This window comes from Ahaetulla prasina, chromosome 4, assembly GCF_028640845.1.
Source record: "Ahaetulla prasina isolate Xishuangbanna chromosome 4, ASM2864084v1, whole genome shotgun sequence".
NCBI lineage: Eukaryota > Metazoa > Chordata > Lepidosauria > Squamata > Colubridae > Ahaetulla > Ahaetulla prasina.
The window spans coordinates 21,987,751-22,007,532 of NC_080542.1; the positions used below are offsets into that span (position 1 = coordinate 21,987,751).

At 42.5% G+C, this 19,782-nt stretch overlaps 1 protein-coding gene across 1 annotated transcript; it reads right to left on the bottom strand.

Moving 5' to 3' along the window:
* Positions 1–9,653: 9,653 nt before the first annotated feature.
* FIZ1 (FLT3 interacting zinc finger 1) lies at positions 9,654–14,021 on the bottom strand. The gene is made up of 2 exons (XM_058181746.1): positions 13,882–14,021; positions 9,654–11,441 (listed from the first exon to the last, which is right to left on the bottom strand). Exon 2 carries the CDS (start codon positions 11,424–11,426, stop codon positions 9,972–9,974), a length of 1,455 nt encoding a protein of 484 aa, XP_058037729.1. The 5' UTR covers positions 11,427–11,441; positions 13,882–14,021; the 3' UTR covers positions 9,654–9,971.
* Between the last annotated feature and the right edge of the window lie 5,761 nt (positions 14,022–19,782).

Consider the following 19,782-nt stretch of genomic DNA (forward strand, 5'->3'; position numbering starts at 1 on the left):
AAACCATGGAGCATTTGTGAAGAACCACATTTTCCTTTTAGATATTTTTACGCCATTTTCTTTTTTTCACATACAGCTCAAGGTGGGAAACATACCTACTTCTTACTTTCATAGGAAAAACAACCCTGTGCGATGAATTGGACTGAAAGAGTGACTGGCTCAAAGTCACTCAGCCAGTTTTTCATGCCTAAGGCAGAACTAGAACTCATCGTCTTCTGGTTTCTAGGACAACACCTTAACACCACCGGGACAAACTGAGTCTCTCTGCCTTGCTGAAATCAAGATAGGAGATTATTTAAAATAGCCTGCACAGCTTATCTCTCAGAATAGAAGACAAGGTGAGAGATGATAAATATGCTGCGAATACCAGGTTAGACACCGAATCCATGAGCTCTAGACTGGCCTTAGCCATGAAGCCAACTGGGTGACCTTGGTCCAGTCACTCACTCAGCCCAAGGACGTAGGCAAGGGCAACCGTTTCTGAAATGTTGCTTATAAAACTGCAGAGACTTGTCTAAGCAGTCGTCTGGAGTCAAAACATTTTCTTGAAAGTACACACACATAGAAATGGAATTGAGATTTACTGTATTTTTCGGAGTATAAGACACACCTTTTTCCACCCAAAAAGAGGGTGAAAATCTCCGAATGTAGCCCCACCCAGCTTCTCAAACGTAGGTTTCAGAGGCTGAAAAAAGCATCAGAAAAGAAGCCCCCAAACAGAGCTTCAGAGGCTTTTTTGAAGCTGTTTCAGAGGCTTTCAGAGGCAGAAAAAAAAAAAAAAAGCAAGGCACAGAGCTCACAACCAAGGAACCTGTTGCTAAAATTCACCCCTGGGAACAGCTGATTGGGGGTATTCCCAGAGGCCAATCCACCTGCCAATCAGCTTTTTTCTTATTTTCCTCCCCAAAACCTAAGGTGCATCTTATACTCTAGTGCGTCTTATACTCTGAAAAATATGGTAGTTTTGGGACAAATTAAAAGTATTACAGAATGACTTTGAGTACTGATTGGTTTTACCAAGTTGCAGTTTACTGATTAAGCCACAAATGGTTTTTTTTTAGAACAAGTTTTTATTGATTTTTTAGTTTCCCCACCACCACACATACATGATTTATGAACATATTGGCCATATCATATCTTATACAATTCAATATATTCAAATATATTTTACTTACAGTTTTTGCCAAAATATTCTTTTTTCATAGTTTTTGTTCATTTTTTAATCTTTCCTTGCTCATTTTATTAAGTTACATCTTCTTTCGCCCTCAAATTCTAATTTCTCCATTTTTATTCGTATTCATTCTCTTTCATTCTTTTTTTTTTAACAATTTCAATTTTTATCCTAATACATTCAAATAGATTCGGGGTTGCCTTTCTTCCATCATCTTTTCCTTTTCACAGCAATCCTTTCTTCTCCTCTCACTCCTTTCCTTCCCTCCTTTCTTCCTATTTTCTTCTCTCCCCTCCTACTCCTTCTCTACTTCCCCTTCTTTCTCCCCCTCCATCCTGCTTCCTCCCTATCTGACCTTCTCACCTACTCTTATTTCCCCTACCTTTCCTCCTCTCTTCTTCCCTTTCTTCTTTCTCTCTCCCTCCTTCTCCCTTTCCATCTCTCTTCTTCTTCTTATCTCTCTCCATAGCTGTATTTATTTTCATATCAATATTTCTGGTGTCCAGACAACCCCGATTTTCTCATTTATTATACATATTTCTCAAACCTCCCCTCCTATATTTTAGTTATTAACATTGTCTTCATCTTATTCCATTTATATCATACAATCAATTAATGCAACTTTTCACCTCTTATTTTCTTAGAGTTTTTGTTCACAATTCAATACATTATTTTCTTCCAATAGTGTACATCATTTACTAACATTTCAATTTTGTTCCCTTTTACATCTTAATTTCAAGCATTTTCACTTATAAACCATACTATCTTTCACATTTCATCTGCTGGATTTTCCATTCTTTTATATATTTAAAATTTATTTCCTTACCATCCACTTTAATTCTCCCTCATTCCATGCATTCTCAGACACAAACAGAAAAAGAAAACAGATATCCCATTATATCTTCCATATTTAATTTACTTCTCCTTTTTTATTATTTTCCTTCATTCATTTCAACCTTTTTTACTACATTTTTACAATAATCCATATATTTTTTCTAATTTCCATTATTCCAGAAAAAGAAAGTTTCTACCATTTTAGTTTATTTTCTACTATTCATTTTTCTCTTTCTTTTAACCATTTTCTTTCATTCTCTCCCAGATCTCATCTCTTAATATTTTTCTCCCTTTCTCCTATTCTTTTATATTCTTCTCCCTTTCTTGCATCCTCTTTTCCACCTTTCTCTGACTTTTACTCTTTTAATTTTTCCCCTCAATTTTTCTCTATTTTCTCCTCTTCTCTTTGTTCTGTCACTGCTAATCCCAGTGTAATCAACTATTTTTTCACTCTTTAATTTTCCCCTCATTCTTTTTTTAACTATTTCAATTTTTATCCTAATATATTCAAATATATTCGGGTTGCCTTTCTTCCATTTCATCTTTTCCTTTTCACAGCAATCCTTTCTTCTCCTCTCACTCCTTTCCTTCCCTCCTTTCTTCCTATTTTCTTCTCTCCCCTCCTCCTCCTTCTCTACTTCCCTTTCTTTCTCCCCCTCCATCCTGCTTCCTCCCTATCTGACCTTCTCACCTACTCTTATTTCCCCTACCTTTCCTCCTCTCTTCTTCCCTTTCTTCTTTCTCTCTCCCTCCTTCTCCCTTTCCATCTCTCTCCTTCTTCTTATCTCTCTCCATAGCTGTATTTATTTTCATATCAATATTTCTGGTGTCCAGACAACCCCGATTTTCTCATTTATTATACATATTTCTCAAACCTCCCCTCCTATATTTTAGTTATTAACATTGTCTTCATCTTATTCCATTTATATCATACAATCAATTAATGCAACTTTCCACCTCTTATTTTCTTAGAGTTTTTGTTCACAATTCAATACTTATTATTTTCTTCCGATAATGTACACCATTCACTAACATTTCAATTTTATTCCCTTTTACATCTTAATTTCAATCATTTTCACATAAACCATACTATCTTTCACATTTCATCTGCTGGATTTTCCATTCTTTTATATATTTAAAATTTATTTCCTTACCATCAACTTTAATTCTCTCTCAATCCATACATTCTCAGACACAAACAGAAAAAGAAAACATATATCCCATTATATCTTCCACATTTAATTTACTTCTCCTCCTTCTCTTTTTTTAATTTCCTTCATTCATTTCAACCTTTTTTACTACCTTTTTACAATAATCCATATATTTCTTCTAATTTCCATTATTCCAGAAAAAAAGAAGTGTCTACCATTATTTTAGTTTATTTTCTACTATTCATTTTTCTTTCTTTTAACCATTTTCTTTCAGTCTCTCCCAGATCTCATCTCTTAATATTTTTCTCCCGTTCTTTTATCTTCTTCTTTCTCCCTTTCTTGCATCCTCTTTTCCACCTTTCTCTGACTTTTACTCTTTTAATTTCCCCCCCAATTTTTCTCTATTTTCTCCTCTTCTCTTTGTTCTGTCACTGCTAATCCCAGTGTAATCAACTATTTTTTTCACTCTTTTAATTTTCCCCCTCATTCTTTTCTTTTTTCCCTTTCTTTTTTAAAATGTCTTTTCCCCTCTCCATTTTTATTCTTTCCCTATCAATCCCAATATGATCATCTGTATTATCCTCACTCACTTCTTTTTCAACATTATATTTTTGTTCTTCTTGTTTTCTCATAATTTCATAATTTCTTTTTTTATTTTTAAGCCACAGTTCTGCTTGTTTGTTCCCATTAAAGGACTCTCACACCATTTGAAACATCTCCCATTATTCCTCCCAATTCTCCATGTTTTCAATATGAGGAGAAAAACTTTTTAGATTTATTTATCTTATGTATAGTCCAAATTCAAATCCAAAATATTGTCTCCCCCCCCCCTTTTTTTTTCTGTTTCCAAATGCAAGCCAGTTCAAATGTTTTTATTTTTTCCTGTCGTCCAAATTCCAATCTTGATTTTTCCAGTTCTTACCACAGCTGTTCAAACAAGTACTACTTTAATGTCCCGTTCCTCTTAGACAAAACAATGCAATGGTGTTTTTTTTCTTTTCTTCTCCAGCAATGATTCTCTTCAATCCACAACTACTGGCAACAAAATGTCACTCGTTAATCACAAAAGCAGTTTCTTTTTCTTCCTCTATTAAATCCTTTTGTTAGTAGAAGATGCTTTTTCTCTATCTTCTTCTCCCTTTATTATTTATATTTTCTTTCAAAACCAATTTTAAATCCAGATGGAACGTTTCTTTTAGGGCTTTTGTCTTGTAAATCCTCTTTACTGTTTGTTTCCTCTCACTTTAAGTTTCCGCATGCCAATTAGCAGCTAACTTCAAGCCAGAAAATTTTTGAGCTTTAAATGTTTTTTTCTTCTTACCTGCTAGTTGGCCAATCACTCGCCTGGTAACAATATTCTGTTCTGATCTTGCCTCCTGCTCAATCTTCTTGTGGCCTTCCCGACTTTGGTAGCTTCTAATGGCTGCCTTTCCTGTCATTGGGTCAAAAGCTGGATACCGGTGCTGCAGGGAATTTGCAACTTCCCTGTTCGCACCGGCCAGTGCCTTCTTTCTTCGCTGTCCCTCCAGGACAGCTATGGTTCATTAAGAACCCCCAGAATGGCAGGAATTTCAGCGTTCACCCCAGAGCCCCGGGGCACACCGTCCCGTCCTGTCGCGATGCTGGCCTTCCACAAATGGTTCAGCTTCACATATACGAAGGCCAAAATCATGATTTACAAACTATAGTACCATGATGGTGAACTTACAGCACTCTCTCTGTAGGCATGCGAACCAGAACCCCAGTTCAGCTCTGCTGCGCATGCAAGCACACCTCCTGCCAGCTAGATGGTCTTCAGGTATCTGTTGCGCAAGCGGGGAGCATGCAGAGGGGCAGGGTGCATGCACGGGAGTGTGCATGCATTGCATTTGGGGGGTTTGGGCGTGTGTGTATGCATTTGGGCATTCAGTCCAGAAAAGGTTAGCCATCATTGCTATAGTAATTGAGTTCACACAGCAAAAGATGCAACCAAAGGGCACAAGGATTTAGCATGCTAGAAGAACCCCTTTGTATCTAGAGCACTATGAGATAGGAAATTGTAACAACCTGGAGATTCTTTCTTCTGCCTCTTTCAGTTGCTTGTATTTTCTAATGTGTATATGCCTTAAACTTTCTGAGAGAATATATGCTTGTAACCAAGGTGAAGTTTGGTCCAGCTGTGAGATAAGGCACACACCATTTGCGGCTGCCATAGCTACTGTTGCTATGTGGGGCGGAGCTTCAAACCACATCAATACAACCTTCAGAACTCACCAAGCCAAAGTTAGCTTCATCATGATTTACTGGGGGGAAAAACCAGCCACCCATTAGGTCACAAACAAGTTGATCACATTTTAGCTTTGTGGACTGTATGAACTCATTCGTAATATTTTGTTGGGTGTACAAACAGAGCTGCATTGCCTGAAGCAGCTAAAACGATGATTGAAAAACCAGCCTTATTTTCTCCTTCAAAACCTAGATGGAGCGTTCCTAACCTTCCTACAATCCTAACATGCAGGGCCAATGCAAGAAGTCATAAAATCAAGATGGCGGCCACAACTGCACTATCAAAGCCATGCATCCATGTCAATCACAGTCTTGACTGACCACCTTTCCTGCCATAAGTGAAGTCAGTAACAAGGCTAAATGAATCTGGCTTCCACGTGGACTCTGCTAGTCAGAATGTCACAAAAGGTGATCACATGATCCTGGGACACTGGAACAGTCACAAATATGAACCAGTTGCCAAGCATCCGGTTTTTTAATCACATGACCATGGAGATGCTGCAACGGTTGTATGAAAAACAGTTGTGAGTCACTTTTTTTCACTTCCGTTATACTTCAGATGGTCACTAAACGGATGGTTGTAGGTTGAGGATTACCTCTAGTGCAGTGGTGGCGAGCCTGTTTGGCACTGAGTGCCCAAACCGGAACGCACGTGAGTGTGCGCATGCCAGAGTGCCGAAACCCAAAGACCAGCTGGCTGGTGCACATACCTGTAAGCTGGTCTTCTGTTTCCAGCATGCGTGTCGGCCAGTTGGTCTTTGCGTGCGCCAGAGCACCGGAAACCCAAAGACCGCCTGGCCAGCGCGCACATGCCTGTTTCTTTGCTGTTGTTGTTGGCCATTTTCCAGGCTGCTTTCAGTGCCATTTTTGGCCTGAAAACAGCCCCAAAAGCCAGTTTTGGGGCTGTTTTTCGGGCTGTTTTCCAGTGCCCTGGCACCTGTGAAGACCAGCTGGCTGGTGCGCTAGAAACCAGAGTAGTAGACGACAGCACAGGTGCCCACAGAGAGGGCTGTACATGCCACTTCTGGCACGCATGCCATAGGTTCACCATCACAGCTCTAGTGCTTTTGTGAACCTTTAGCCCATCCCCCTCCCTTTTATATGCCAAAGCTGTATAATAAACGAGACAAAGGTATTGCCCCTCTAGATTAGGGGAGCGAACTACAGCAACCCTACTACAACTCCCAGAATTCCTGAGCCAGCCAAAAAGGCAGCAGTTGACACATACATCTATCCAAAGGGGGCTCTTGTATTACTTCTTCCTTGTCACAACATATCCAGTAGTTTCATATTACCATGGGAGTCTTATGAGGGGGAACAGTCCAGACCAGTGTTTCTCAGTCTTGATAACTTTTAAGACAGGTGGACTCCAACTCCCAGAATTCCTCAGCCAGCATTAAATTCATTTCTTAAAGATTCTCAAGGTTGAGAAACACTGGTGCAGACCTTGAGTTAATAATCTCTGCTGCTTTGTCAAACTGGATTGTTAGGTGCCTCCGTATCGTTGCTGATTCCTGGCAAACTGCCTGGACTATTACTCCCAACTGTACTCTTGGCAAGATCTTTGGAAGTGGCTTGCCTTGCCTCCTTCTCACTCGGGCTATGTGTGTGGTTGGCCCAAGGTCACCCTGCTGGCTTTGTGCCTGATGTAGGACTACAATTCAGTCTCCTGGTTTCTAGCTTGGTGCCTTTGCCACTACACCAAACCGGTGCTCCTACCTGTTTTTACTGGCAATGTTTCTGAAATATTGTTATGTAATGGTCTTAGCTCTATGTTGTTATCCTGTTCATTGGGACTGGTAGAGCCAGTCTATTGTAGCGGTTAAGGCACCAGACTACATGTTCTAATCCTGCCTTAGGCACAAAGCCTGCTTGGTGATCTTGGACCACTCACCCTCTCTTTTCAAGGGTGCATTCTAGTCCAGGGGTCTCCAAGCTTGGCAACCTTAAGACTTGTGGACTTCAAATCCCAGAACTCCTCAGCCAGATTTGCTGGTTGGGAATTCTGGGAGTTGAATTCTTAAAGTCTTAAAGTTGCCAAGCTTGGAGACCCCTGTTCTATCCCATGGCTAGAGGTTAGGTTAATCCCACAAATCATTCAGAGACAAGGTGAGCTCACTGCTATGTATAAACATGCTGTCACTTGAACCTTATGCCTGGAATGACAAACATCAAGCGGGGGGAAGAAGATAGTTACATTAAAAACTGCAAATGCTAATCCATATGTTTGATACAGGTTTAATATAATGGTAAATTAACAGAAATACAATACTGGCCAGCCACATTGGAAAATACTTCAACTGAAATGGCTTATTTCACTGCCCAGGTACTACTGATGGATATTCCCCCCCCCCCACTCTCTCTCTTGTGGTTAATTATCTTGAGACGAAGGTTGAAGTAGATAAGCTTTCAAGCAGAGGACGGGTAAAGTAGGCCCCTTGGCCAGATGAACTGGACAGGTTTTGTTTCCAAAACATAAGCAAATACCCACATGTGCAGTTATCTTTTTCAATGAAACATAATACAGAAATGCCCAGAAACAAGGCTTACATTCCACAGAAGATAAGGAACTGGAATTTGGTCAGGAACTTAAGTTTATTAGATGTTCAAGGACCTATCAAGGACTTAAAAAATGAGGGGAGAATAAAAACCCAGGAGAAGATTCAGCTGTTGGTCAGCAAACAATTCCATACTGGGAAGGGTAAGGGCTACTCCATCAGAATCCAGAATTCGTAGGGAATGGAGAAATGAGTCTGCCCAGCCAGGAAATCTTACGGGTGGGAGCAGACAGGCAAGAGAGTATGGAACAAAGCCAACCCAGTGTTAGGTTTTCATGTAAGCTTCAAGAACATACAATTCTTCACTATGTTCTAATTTCTTGTTTAGAGCAGAGGTGTCCAATCTTCGTAACTTTTAAGATGGATGGACTTCAATTTCCAGAATTCCCAACCAGCCACGCTGGCTGGAGCATTCTCAGAGTTAAAGTCCACACGTCCTAAAGTTGCCAAGGCTAAATATCCCTGATTTAGATAATATGCCTTGCTTTTTAGTTTGTTCTCCATTGCATATTTAACTATTAATATGTAAATGTCAGCTTTTCTTGTTCCCAGGCCATCTCGATCTTTGAGATGGTACTAGGCACCTAACAAAATTAGCAGTTTTAAATATCATTTTGAAATTATACAGAATCTTAGGCCAACTCAAAATTTCACCCTTCCTACAGCCAACCAAAGGAGAAATATACCAGCTCCACAATATTACCATTAAAATGACAAATACTCTTTAAATTATTTTGTTAAACATTGCCTTCTATTAAATACTAAGTTTCTCTGCCCTGAAATTTCACACCAAAGCAAAGGCAACTGAGCATTCTTTTGGCTGATAAGTTAAAACAAGGAGAAAACATGTCATATCACAAGATTAAAAATGGGAAACAGAATTCACCCTCCTCAAGCTGCACCAGAGTCCCTCATAAAATTGCTGTTGTGAAGAAAATTTGGGCAGTGTGTGCTAGAAATGCTGGTGACAGCTGTAAGAATAAGATGGGAGATAAATAAAATAAATATGAAAGGCTGATATTTGGAGGAGTGGGGAAGCCTACTTTTTAAATCAACGGTGTGAATTACTTTTCAATACCTAATATCCCTTTGGTAGCATATATACTGTGAAGTAAAAGTTCTCAAATCTTGTACTAGTGGGCTTCTCTAAATCAAGTTGAACTTTTTTGGAGATTCTCAATAAACTACAATTATGATGTAAACATGTTACCCCTATTTAACCTTGGAGATAATGATTGTTATAAGGGACGTAAGATTTGTCTACCTTGAGGAACAGAAAGTATATTTAACTATAGTCCTATCAAGAATAGAATGGGAAAATAAAAAAGAAAGAAAACTACAGACTAAAAAATGATGCATGTTAGATTTGTGTACATTTATCTTTTTGGCCAATTGTGCTGTCTTTTAGTACAAGATCCCAGTACTAAAATGATTGGGAAATTCTGAAAGGTGAAGTAGTACTTTGCCTCTTTAAATATCCAGCAAAGTTTCCTCATTTTCTGGAGAGAAAGAAGCTCTTTCTCCAGGATTATTGGCCAAGGTTATTTCAGCACTGTTAAACTCACCCACACACAAGTACTTCCGGATGTTAGACACTTAACCAAGGGGTTTTTCCTGCTTCTTCACATGGCTCGGAATATTCCTGTTCTGAAATAAAAAACTTTCTGGAACCAATCAGGGCAATAAACAGGGAAATATTCCTCTCTACCGGACACACCTTATAATTTGCCAAGCATGTGCAATGTACTCTATTAACAGTAGTGGAACATTGGTAAATAATAACAACAACAACAACAACAATAATAATCTTTATCCTTTCATTTTAAGTCCTTGCCCTAAAGTACTGAACTGAGAAGGAGAGTGAGGGCAGGCAGAGTTTGAGAACTTCAGGCAGAAGTCTACCTCCAAAATGGGAACATCTGTGGCTGCCACTGTGAGATGGAGGTAGTGCTGGGGAAGGAGGGTTATTCTTAGGAGTTCAGGATAGCCCTCCTAGTCAATCCCTCGGTGCAGCTTGAGATGGCGGGAGAGGTTGCTCAGGGTGATGAACCCCTTGTGGCAGACAGTGCACTTGAAAGGACGCTCACCACTGTGCAACAGACGGTGCCTTTTCAGGTAACATTCATGCCGGAAGAACTTGCCGCATTCAGTGCACTGGTAGGGTTTCTCACCGGTGTGCACCAAGACATGACGGTCCAGGTCTCGGGGACTGCGGAAGAATTTCTCACATTCGCTGCACTTGTAGAGTTTCTTGCCGGGCTGAGTTGGATATGTCCGGAGATCCAGCTGGGGCAACAGGTGACGTTCTAGCTCGCTGCCTGGACCTGGCACTGGCACTGTGGACACAGTGTGGCTCAACTGGTGCTCCTCCAGGGCCTGCAAGTTCACAAAGGGCTGGCCACATATGCCACAGGTGAAAGAGGGCTCCCCTCCGTGGGCAGTCAGATGAGCTGCAAGAGTGCTGCTGTTGGCAAAAAAGGTTCCACACTCACATTGGTATAACGTGTCTGGGGGGCGAGTATCAGGAGAGTGGCAGGATGGACAGCCTCTGCTGTGCCGCTGGGCTTCCTCCTCCTGCTGCTCACCTCCTTTTGGCTCTTCCTCCATGCCCTTCAGTTCCAGCATCCTCCCATCCCTCTTCTGAGCTTTCTTGGAGCAAAGCTGGCATGGTGGGGGCCTGTCCTTGGCATGAGTGAGCTTATGGCGTTCCAAGAGGGACGCAGCATTAAAGTCTCTCTCGCAATCTGGACATTTAAAGGGTTTGATGTCGGTATGAGCCAGCCAATGACGGCGAAGTTCAGAAGCTAGCTGGAAGTGTCGCCCACAGGCCCCACAACCAAAAGGGGCAGCCCGACCTCGGCCAGCAGCGCAAAGGTGCCCCAAGGGACTCTGCTCTTTGCCGCAGGCCAAGCAGCGCGGGGTAGGTGCTTGAGGGGCTGCAGTGGCAGGAGACGCCCGGTGCTGGCGTTTCAGGTGGCGGCCCAAACTGCTGCGGGAGGAGAAACGAAGCTCACAGATATGGCAGCAATAAGGCTTCTCTCCAGTGTGGACCACCTGGTGGTGAAGAAGTCCCGTGGAGTCCCGGAAGCCTTTGGGGCACATGGTGCAGCGGTAGGGGCGCTCCCCAGTGTGACTCCGGATGTGGTTCACCAAGTTGAAAGAATGCTTAAAGCTCTTGACACAGTGAGGGCACTGGAAAGGCTTCAGTTCAGTGTGTCGGGCAAAATGGCGTCGCAGGTCCGAACGGTAGCGGAAGCTCTTGTCACATTCAGAGCAATGGAAGGGGGCTCGGGGGCCTGCTCCATTGACTGTCAAGAGTGAGGGGTCGTCCTCAGCATCTGAGTAGAGAACAGCACATTCTTCCTCAGTTCCAGGGGCCGTTCGGACACCTCCTGGAGCCTCCTGGGAACGCTGGCCCTCTGGCCATGCTTCAACATGGCTCTCCATTTACCCAATGTACTTCTAGAGAGCAGTAAGAAAAGAGTCAGAGCTAAAGGGGTTCAAAAGTGGTTGAGTTCAAATCCCCAATAAGGATAGCCCCCTTCTCCCAATGTACAGATAACCCTCGATTTATGACCGCAATTGTGAACAGAATTTCAATTATAAGTCATTCTGGTCACATTCATGGAACTGAACCTTATTTTTTTACCGTTTTTGTAGTGGTTGTTAAGTAAATCCATTCTCCCAAATGCGACTTTTTTGCCACAAACTGTTGCAAATCACAGTTGCATGACTTCAGGACACTGCAGCCATTGTGAAACAGCTGCCAAGCACTGGAAATGTTGCCATGTGACCACTGGGGGGTGGGATTTTATGATGGCTAGTGGGGCTTTACAGGCTGTAAAACATCCTTTCTACTTCAAACAATTGTTAATTGGTCTTAAACTGAGGACTTACCTGTAAACCCATCATCTGGACCAATAAATGACTCTTTTAAAAAGTATCTGCATTAAAAAAAAATTGAGTAGCTCATTGAAAAGCCTAGGAAAATATTGTAGGAAGCTCTACATATGGAATTGTTGGATTAATTCAAGAGTACCTTTTCATGCTAAAATGGTTTAATTAAGGTAAGGCAGAAGTTAATGCTTTTACTTCCAAACAATGGAAATAAGTCAACGGTTTTTGAAAAAAATCTCACTTCTTGTTAATGCCATCAGATTTCCTGAACTAGCAGATAATATTAAAAATAGATGTAGGAAATCTCCAGAGTTTATTTGTTCCTGGTTATGATAGATAAATTGATGCAGGAAAATCTTGGTATAAAAGGGCACTGTAGAAAACTAAAATTTTCTAGAGAGATGTGATGTAGGAGAAAAGTTATCAGGTTTCAATTCCTCATTTTCTTGAGTGGAATTAAGGGTTCTAGGTTTTTTGGGCAACCACAAAATCATCCACTTGATTTTGTGCTTACAAGGTTTAAGCAGGAAGCAAATCCCTGCCCTGAAAGGGTCTAGAAGTTCTCATGCTACACAATCAAATTTTTCTCATCCTGTAACAGGAGATTCTAACAGCTTTTTTTCTTTCGAAAGTTGAAGCCTGAAGTCCTATTTTCTATTCAGGACCACCTGAATACACCAACCACAATCTTCTAATAGATGGAAAAGGACGAGAATAATTTATAAAGTGCGATCTTTGCTGTCTTCCACAATTACGTACATCAAAGGGGACAAAATTTTTAAACAACACCTAAATAAACACACACATGAAATACTAATTTTGCCTAAACATACTGCTCTTTCTTGAGCAGCCTGTTGAGGTGGCAATGTACTTCTTTTCCAAGCTGAGGCAATAGAAAAATATTTGAGAAAAGAACAAAATCAGACCATTTATGCTTTTTTTGGGGGTGTGTATGTGAGAATTCAAAGCCCCAGCCTCCCTATGTAACTTCTGTGTTCACATTTGCTGCTTATGCTTATGGCTGGGACTCTCAACTTTATTTAAGGTGAAGATGTGTGGACTTCCAACTCGCAGAAATTCTTCCCTGTGTGGACTTCAACTCCCCAAAATCACCAGCTGATGTCTGGGATTTGAAGTCCACACATCTTGCCAAGGTCAAGAAACACTTGCGAATATTTTTTCTGTCATTAACCCAGAGGGGGGGAAAAAGTCAGATTAAAGCAACCATGGCCTAGAAACCAGAAGTAGCATGAAAAACTGGCTGGGTGACTTCAGGCCAGTCCCTCCCTCTTCTCTCAGCCCAATCCACCTCACAAGGTTGTTGTTATGGGGAAAACAGGAGGAGGACTGTTTAGGCACCTTGAATTCCATATGGGCAAAATAAAAATATTTTAAAAACCCCACAAACCAACTTCCGGGATCGTGACCACCCACACCTCTTATCTTAAGAAATCCATCCCCTTTTCTCTTCTTGGCTTCAAAGGAAAAGACCCTCCCACTCCTTCCTCTGCACCGAAGGTGCCAAAAAAAGAGTTTTTGCACCCTTTCGTGGCCCCCATAAAGCCCTCCAGATCTCCTGGGCTGCCGTTCGCCTAACCTCCAGCTAACCACGGCCAGCTCTGGCTTTCCCAGCCGGTTGAAGTCCAACTTTTGTCTAGACTCCAGGCAGAATTGGAGGCGGGGGAGGAATCGAGGGATCTTTCCTAACCCAGAGTTTCTAGACCACGATATCCCCTACAGCGCTTTGGGGATAGAAGTAGCTTGCAGGGGTGGTAGCCTCTGCCTCTTTCGCTCAGGCATTTTTGGGGCAAACCGGGATCCGAACTCGGGGCGTTACGACTCTGCAAACTCTCTATCTCCCTCCTCCCCGGCAACCCAGGCGCCCCCCCCCACTTCCCCTTGTTGCTCGCCCCCACCCCGTGGGCTAACTAGAGGCGCGCGCGGGGAGGGGGTCTCTCCGCTCAGTTCCCCCCCACTTCCTCCTCCCAACGTCTACAGTACTCACAACTCCTTATCGGCGCCGACATTTTAGTGAAGGGAAGAGCCTTCGACGGACGGCGACAGGGAGGCGAGCGTCTGCCCTCACCCCCCCACCCCAGAGAAACTGATCAAGTAGCTCGCCGCGAGGAAGCGTTGACCTCTGGCGGCAGTCACTCCCCCCGCCCCCGCACCCTCCCATCCAACCCCGATGGAAGTTAATAGGATGCTCCTCCCCTGCTCCTCCCCCATCTTTTCTGTGGGCAAGGAGAAGAGGGAGGAGCAGAAGCGGCATGTTTCTTGTGGGCAGGTGAACGGAGTCTTCGCTGCGGCGCCATTTTTAATTCGGGCTGCTTTTTTAGGGCGCTAAAGGCTGGTTACTAATGCGACGGCCAATGAAAGTTTGAGCCTTGATTGAAAGGGGGCAATAAAGAGCTGCGGTGTCCATAACACGAGGAAGAGGGTTGCGATTTGGGGCGGAAAAGAATTTGGGGTTCTATGTTTAGGACTGGCATTCAAAAGGGCGGAAAAGCCACCATGTTTGCTTTGGGCAACAGGCAACACGGCAGCATCCTCTTTGTCGTTGTTGGGATAAGGTCTTCCCTATAGTAATAGTAATAATAATAATGCTTCAGCTGCCATGTTTGGTGTGGGCAAAAAAAAAAAAGGTTACAGGACCGACAGTGGGATTTAAGGAGGCGCCAATTTTTCATTTTGATCACTCTAATTTTTACTGACGTATTTTTTATTTATTTATTTTCGTCAAGCATGTATTTTATGAGAGATACAAGTGTAAACATAATTATAAACCCATGTAAAGGGTACGAATAAAAGAAAACATTAGAGTAGGGACGGTAGGCACATTGGTGTGCTTATGCATGCCCCTTACAGGCCTCTTAGGAATGGGATGAGGTCTACAGTAGACAGTCTAAGGCAAGGGTCTCCAACCTTGGCAATTTTAAGCCTGGTGGAGTTGAAGTCCTCCAGGCTTAAAGTTGCCAAGATTGGTGACCCTTGGTCTAAGGTAAAAGTTTTGGGGATTTGGGGAAGAAGCCACAGAGTCAGGTAATGCATTCCAGGCGTTGACAACTCTATTACTGAAGTAATAAAGTAATAGAATATTATTCATATCAATTAAATAATTAAAATATTAATATTATCAAGTAATAGAAGAGAGGGAGTTGGGAGAAAGGATGCTTCCCTTACTGTATGTTAATTATAAAAATGTATTTTCTGCTAGCTAGAAAAGTAGAAATCTGTATCCCAATAAAAAGGGATAAAGAAGACAGGGGTCTATAGAAGAATTAGGTGATGCACCTTCCACACACACACACACACCCCAATGTTTATCCAAGGCTAATGTTACGCTGTCTGAAATTCCACTCTGCTGCACAGGTGTAAAGGACAAAGAAGCTATGGTATGTGAAAATTAAGTGGCAAGCTGAAATGGTGTGGGTAGGAAAAAAATACATATAATCAGGAGTTGTTTTTAATTGATTGGTTCATTGGTAGAAAAGTAAAGTCCTTATTTATTTTCAATGACTGCTAAATCAACCTTTGAATCAGATCACTGACAGAAGACACACCTTCTGGCAGAGAATTTCAGCATGAGGTTAGAGTGACCATATGTCCTTTATTTCAGAAAGCTGAAATATGCATTTTTGTACAAGTTTTTTCTTGGCTTTGCTCTTGAATTTTCCTTTGTAAAGTGAAGTTATAGTACCTTTTTTATCCTTTAGGACCTCTTTGTCTCTTTTCATATTTGTCCTTTATTTTTTTCAAGAAAATATATCAGTACTGTACATATGGACCATATTGATGTGCATTGAGACAGTTGCCAGGGGTGACAAAAAAAGGTTAGTTTTACAACTTTCTTCATAACCTCTCCCTTCCTCTGGCACCCCAACCTCCTCATTTAGCAGGCAAAGATAAGATTACAGAATCCTTCCCGAAATGCTCCTTTTCTCCCTTTTTAGATGCGTATGGACTTTCAGCAACAACTGAGCCCAAAATTTATGTTGCTAAGTGAAACATTTGTTAAGTGAGTTTTGTCCCATTTTACAAATTTTCTTGCCATGAATCACTGCAGTGGTTAATGACATTGTTAAGTGGATCTGGCTTCCCCATTGACTTTTCTTGTCAGATCACAAAAGCTGATCATATGATCCCTGGACACTTCAACTGCCATAAATATGAATTGGTTGCCAAGCATCTGAATTTTGATGATGTGACCATGGGGATGCTGCAAAGGTTGGTGTGAAAAATGTTCATAAGTCACTTTTTTCAGTGCTGTTGTATCTTTGAATGGTCATTAAATGAAGTGCTGTAAGTCGAGGATCACCTGTATAGGAAAATTTTGGGTTGACCAGTCATTTACACAATGGGAACCATACAAGCACAACATAAGCAAGCTTTATCCTCCTCCTTTTTTGTTTTATCAACACGGAATTTGCCATCTACTGTTATTCTGATGTCTAACAAACAGGCCTTCCTTATTTATGAGTGAATGTAAAAATAATAAACGTAGGATATATAGAGTATCAAATAAATAAATAAATAAATAAATAGGATTTCATGAGCTGCAGCTCACTTCATAAGATATGTAAGGTGGACTGAGTAGGATTCTAATTGGGATGATTTTGGGTGAGGCAGATACGGTAAAAAAAGTTGATTGTTTGCATGTAGATTAGATGTACAATCTAATGGGGCAGATTACAAGCATTTTATCAATTGGCAACTTCATTAAAAACCCAATATATTTGCGGAGGTTGTGTGGGTGCCTGAAACCATTTAATATGAGTTTATAATTTCTCAAGTCAGTGGCATTGTTAAAGTCCCTTTGGAGCTGGTGGACAGGATCTTTCAAAGTCCACTTTGAGCTACTTGAATGTTGTATGGACCTATGGAACATTTCACTCACAACCTAATTTCCCTAGATATGGGGCAATCTAGTGGTGAAATGTAAATGTGGCTTGGTGGTGGGGGTAATGTAACTGAATGGGCGTGGCCAACTTTTATTTTATTTTATTTTTAAAAGCAGTTTTTCTACAACCTCTTTGACAGAAAAGGTAGTAAAAAAATGCTTTTAATAGACTGATGATCCCAGCTGAGCTGTGTGATCATCAGAGGGTTTTTTTCAGCTGAAGAAAAAATGCTTTTAAAAGTAAACAAAAAACAAAAAACAAACCTCTGATGGGATCACGTGGCTCAGCTGGGCATGTGGGGTGGAGCAGGGATTTTTGCTACCGGTTCTCTGAATCACCCGCCGCCATAGCTACCGGATCGGGCAATCTGGTCTGAACCAGGAGCATTTCACCCTTGGGGCAATCTGATGGTAGATGAAATAGGAAAGCACAGCTACTGGCCACCATTATGCCCACATAGCCCAACATCATTATTCGTTGAAGCATGATTTGACCTTGTTGGATATCCGGAACATTTGCGTTTAGGAACACGTATTTTCCCAGAGCAAGTAGAAGCCTTGGGACCTCACAAAAACATGGCTAGGAAGTACAATCCCTACATCATGCAAGGTGGTACGATATGCAACCTTGAAGCTATTGCTGCCCTCAACACCACCTATTAAAGAACGTTGTGTCAACAGCATGAATACAGTACCCTAAAACAATTCAAACAGTTTCTGTTGTACCAGTTACCAATGACACTTGTGGTGAGGGAAGGTTGCTCAACAATCATTCAATTCCTTGACAGTGTGAAGTACTGCTAGCCGGACAGGGATATCAAAAACACTTCCTCCAGGTGTGCACCTAGGCTAAAACTCAGGCAACTTCTATTGGGTAGATCCAGGCGAGGGTTCCGAGACTCGTCTTGTTGAGGTGGTTTGGGATGATTTTGATCCTGTGACTCCCGAGGACATGGACAGGTTGCTGGGTAGGCTGAATGCCACCACGTTTACTGGATCCGTGCCCCTCCTGGTTAGTACTGGCTACTCAGGAGGTGACACGAGGCTGGCTCCGGGGGATTACAAATGCTTCTTTGCGGGAGGGGGTCTTTCCCGCTGCCTTGAAAGAGGCGGTGGCGAGACCTCTCCTCAAGAAGCCTTCCCTGGACCCAGCTGTTTTAGGGAATTACCGGCCAGTCTCCAATCTTCGCTTCACGGCGAAGGTTGTAGAGAGTGCGGTGGCATGTCAGCTACCCCAGTACCTGGATGAAGCTGTCTATCTAGACCCGTTCCAGTTTGGCTTCCGGCCCGGATACAGTACGGAGACAGCTTTGGTCGCGCTGATGGATGATCTCTGGAGGGCCAGGGATAAGGGTTACTCCTCTGCCCTGGTCCTATTAGACCTCTCAGCCATCTTGATACCATCGACCATGGTATCCTGCTGCGCCGGCTGGAGGGTTTGGGAGTGGGAGGCATCATTTATCGGTGGTTCTCCTCCTACCTCTCTGACCGGACGCAGACGGTGTTGACAGGGGGGCAGAGATCGACTCCGAGGTGCCTCATGTATGGGGTGCCGCAGGGGTCGATTCTCTCACCCCTCCTGTTCAACATCTATATGAAGCCGCTGGGTGAGATCATCAGTGATTTTGGTGTGAGGTATCAACTGTATGCTAATGATACTCAGCTGTACTTTTCCACCCCGGGCCACCCCAGTGAAGCTGTCGAAGTACTGTCCCGGTGTTTGGAAGCCGTACGGGTCTGGATGGGGAGGAACAGGCTCAAACTTAATCCTTCCAAGATGGAGTGGCTGTGGATGCCGGCACCTCGGTACAGTCAGCTGCAGATGCAGCTGTCTGTCGGGGGTGAGTCATTGGCCCCGATGGAGAAGGTACGCAACTTGGGCGTGCTCCTGGATGGTCGGTTGTCCTTTGAAGATCATTTGGCGACCGTCTCCAGGAGAGCTTTTTATCAGGTTCGCCTGATCCGCCAGTTGTGTCCCTTCCTGGACCGGGATGCCTTATGCACGGTCACTCATGCTCTCGTAACTTCTCGCCTGGACTACTGCAATGCTCTCTACATGGGGCTCCCCTTGAAGAGCACCCGGAGACTTCAGCTAGTCCAGAATGCGGCTGCGCGGGTTGTTGAAGGAGCGGTTTGGAGCTCCCACATAACACCTATCCTGCACAGACTACACTGGCTACCTGTTGTTTTCCGGGTGTGCTTCAAGGTATTGGTTACCACCTTTAAAGCGCTCCATGGCTTAGGACTGGTCTACTGCCGGCCTCTATCTCCCAGCGTCCGGTGCGTTCCCACAGAGAGGGACTCCTCAGGGTGCCGTCAGCCAAACAGTGTCGACTGGCAGCCCCCAGGAGGAGGGCCTTCTCTGTGGGGGCTCCGACCCTGTGGAACGAACTTCCCCTCGGGCTTCGACAACTATCTGACCTTAGGACCTTTCGCCGCGAACTTAAAACCTATTTATTTCGTATGGCTGGACTAGCTTGATTTTACCTTTAAATTTTAATTGAATTTGATGGGTTTTTAAATTTTGGTAATTTTATGGGGTGTATTGTTATTTTAAATTTTCGGGCAAGCTTAAATCAGTTTTTTAAGGGTTGTTTTAATTATTGTATATGTTTGTATTTTATCTGCCTGTTCACCGCCCTGAGTCCTTCGGGAGAAGGGCGGTATACAAATTAAAACATTATCATTATTATTATTATTATTATTATTATTATTATTATTATTATTATTATTATTATTATTATTCTATGGTTTAGTGCCAATGCAGCTCCAATATACAGCTCTGCAGATGTTTTTTATTTATAAAATGTATAAAACAGCTTTGGAAGCTGTAATCCATTTGTTGTGCCTTTCACTGAATAGCCTGATTTATTATGACAATGTGGAATTGGTTATAGTCCAATCTAGGATTCATTAAGACCAATCTTAATTGTACTGCATTAGTTAACTGTACACTAAATAAAATCACTTGTACTGCTAAAAATTACGGTATTAATTGCGATCTTC

Excerpts from the sequence above, each read along its gene's own strand:
- FIZ1 (XM_058181746.1), bottom strand. The coding sequence starts at position 11,426 with ATGGAGAGCCATGTTGAAGCATGGCCAGAGGGCCAGCGTTCCCAGGAG.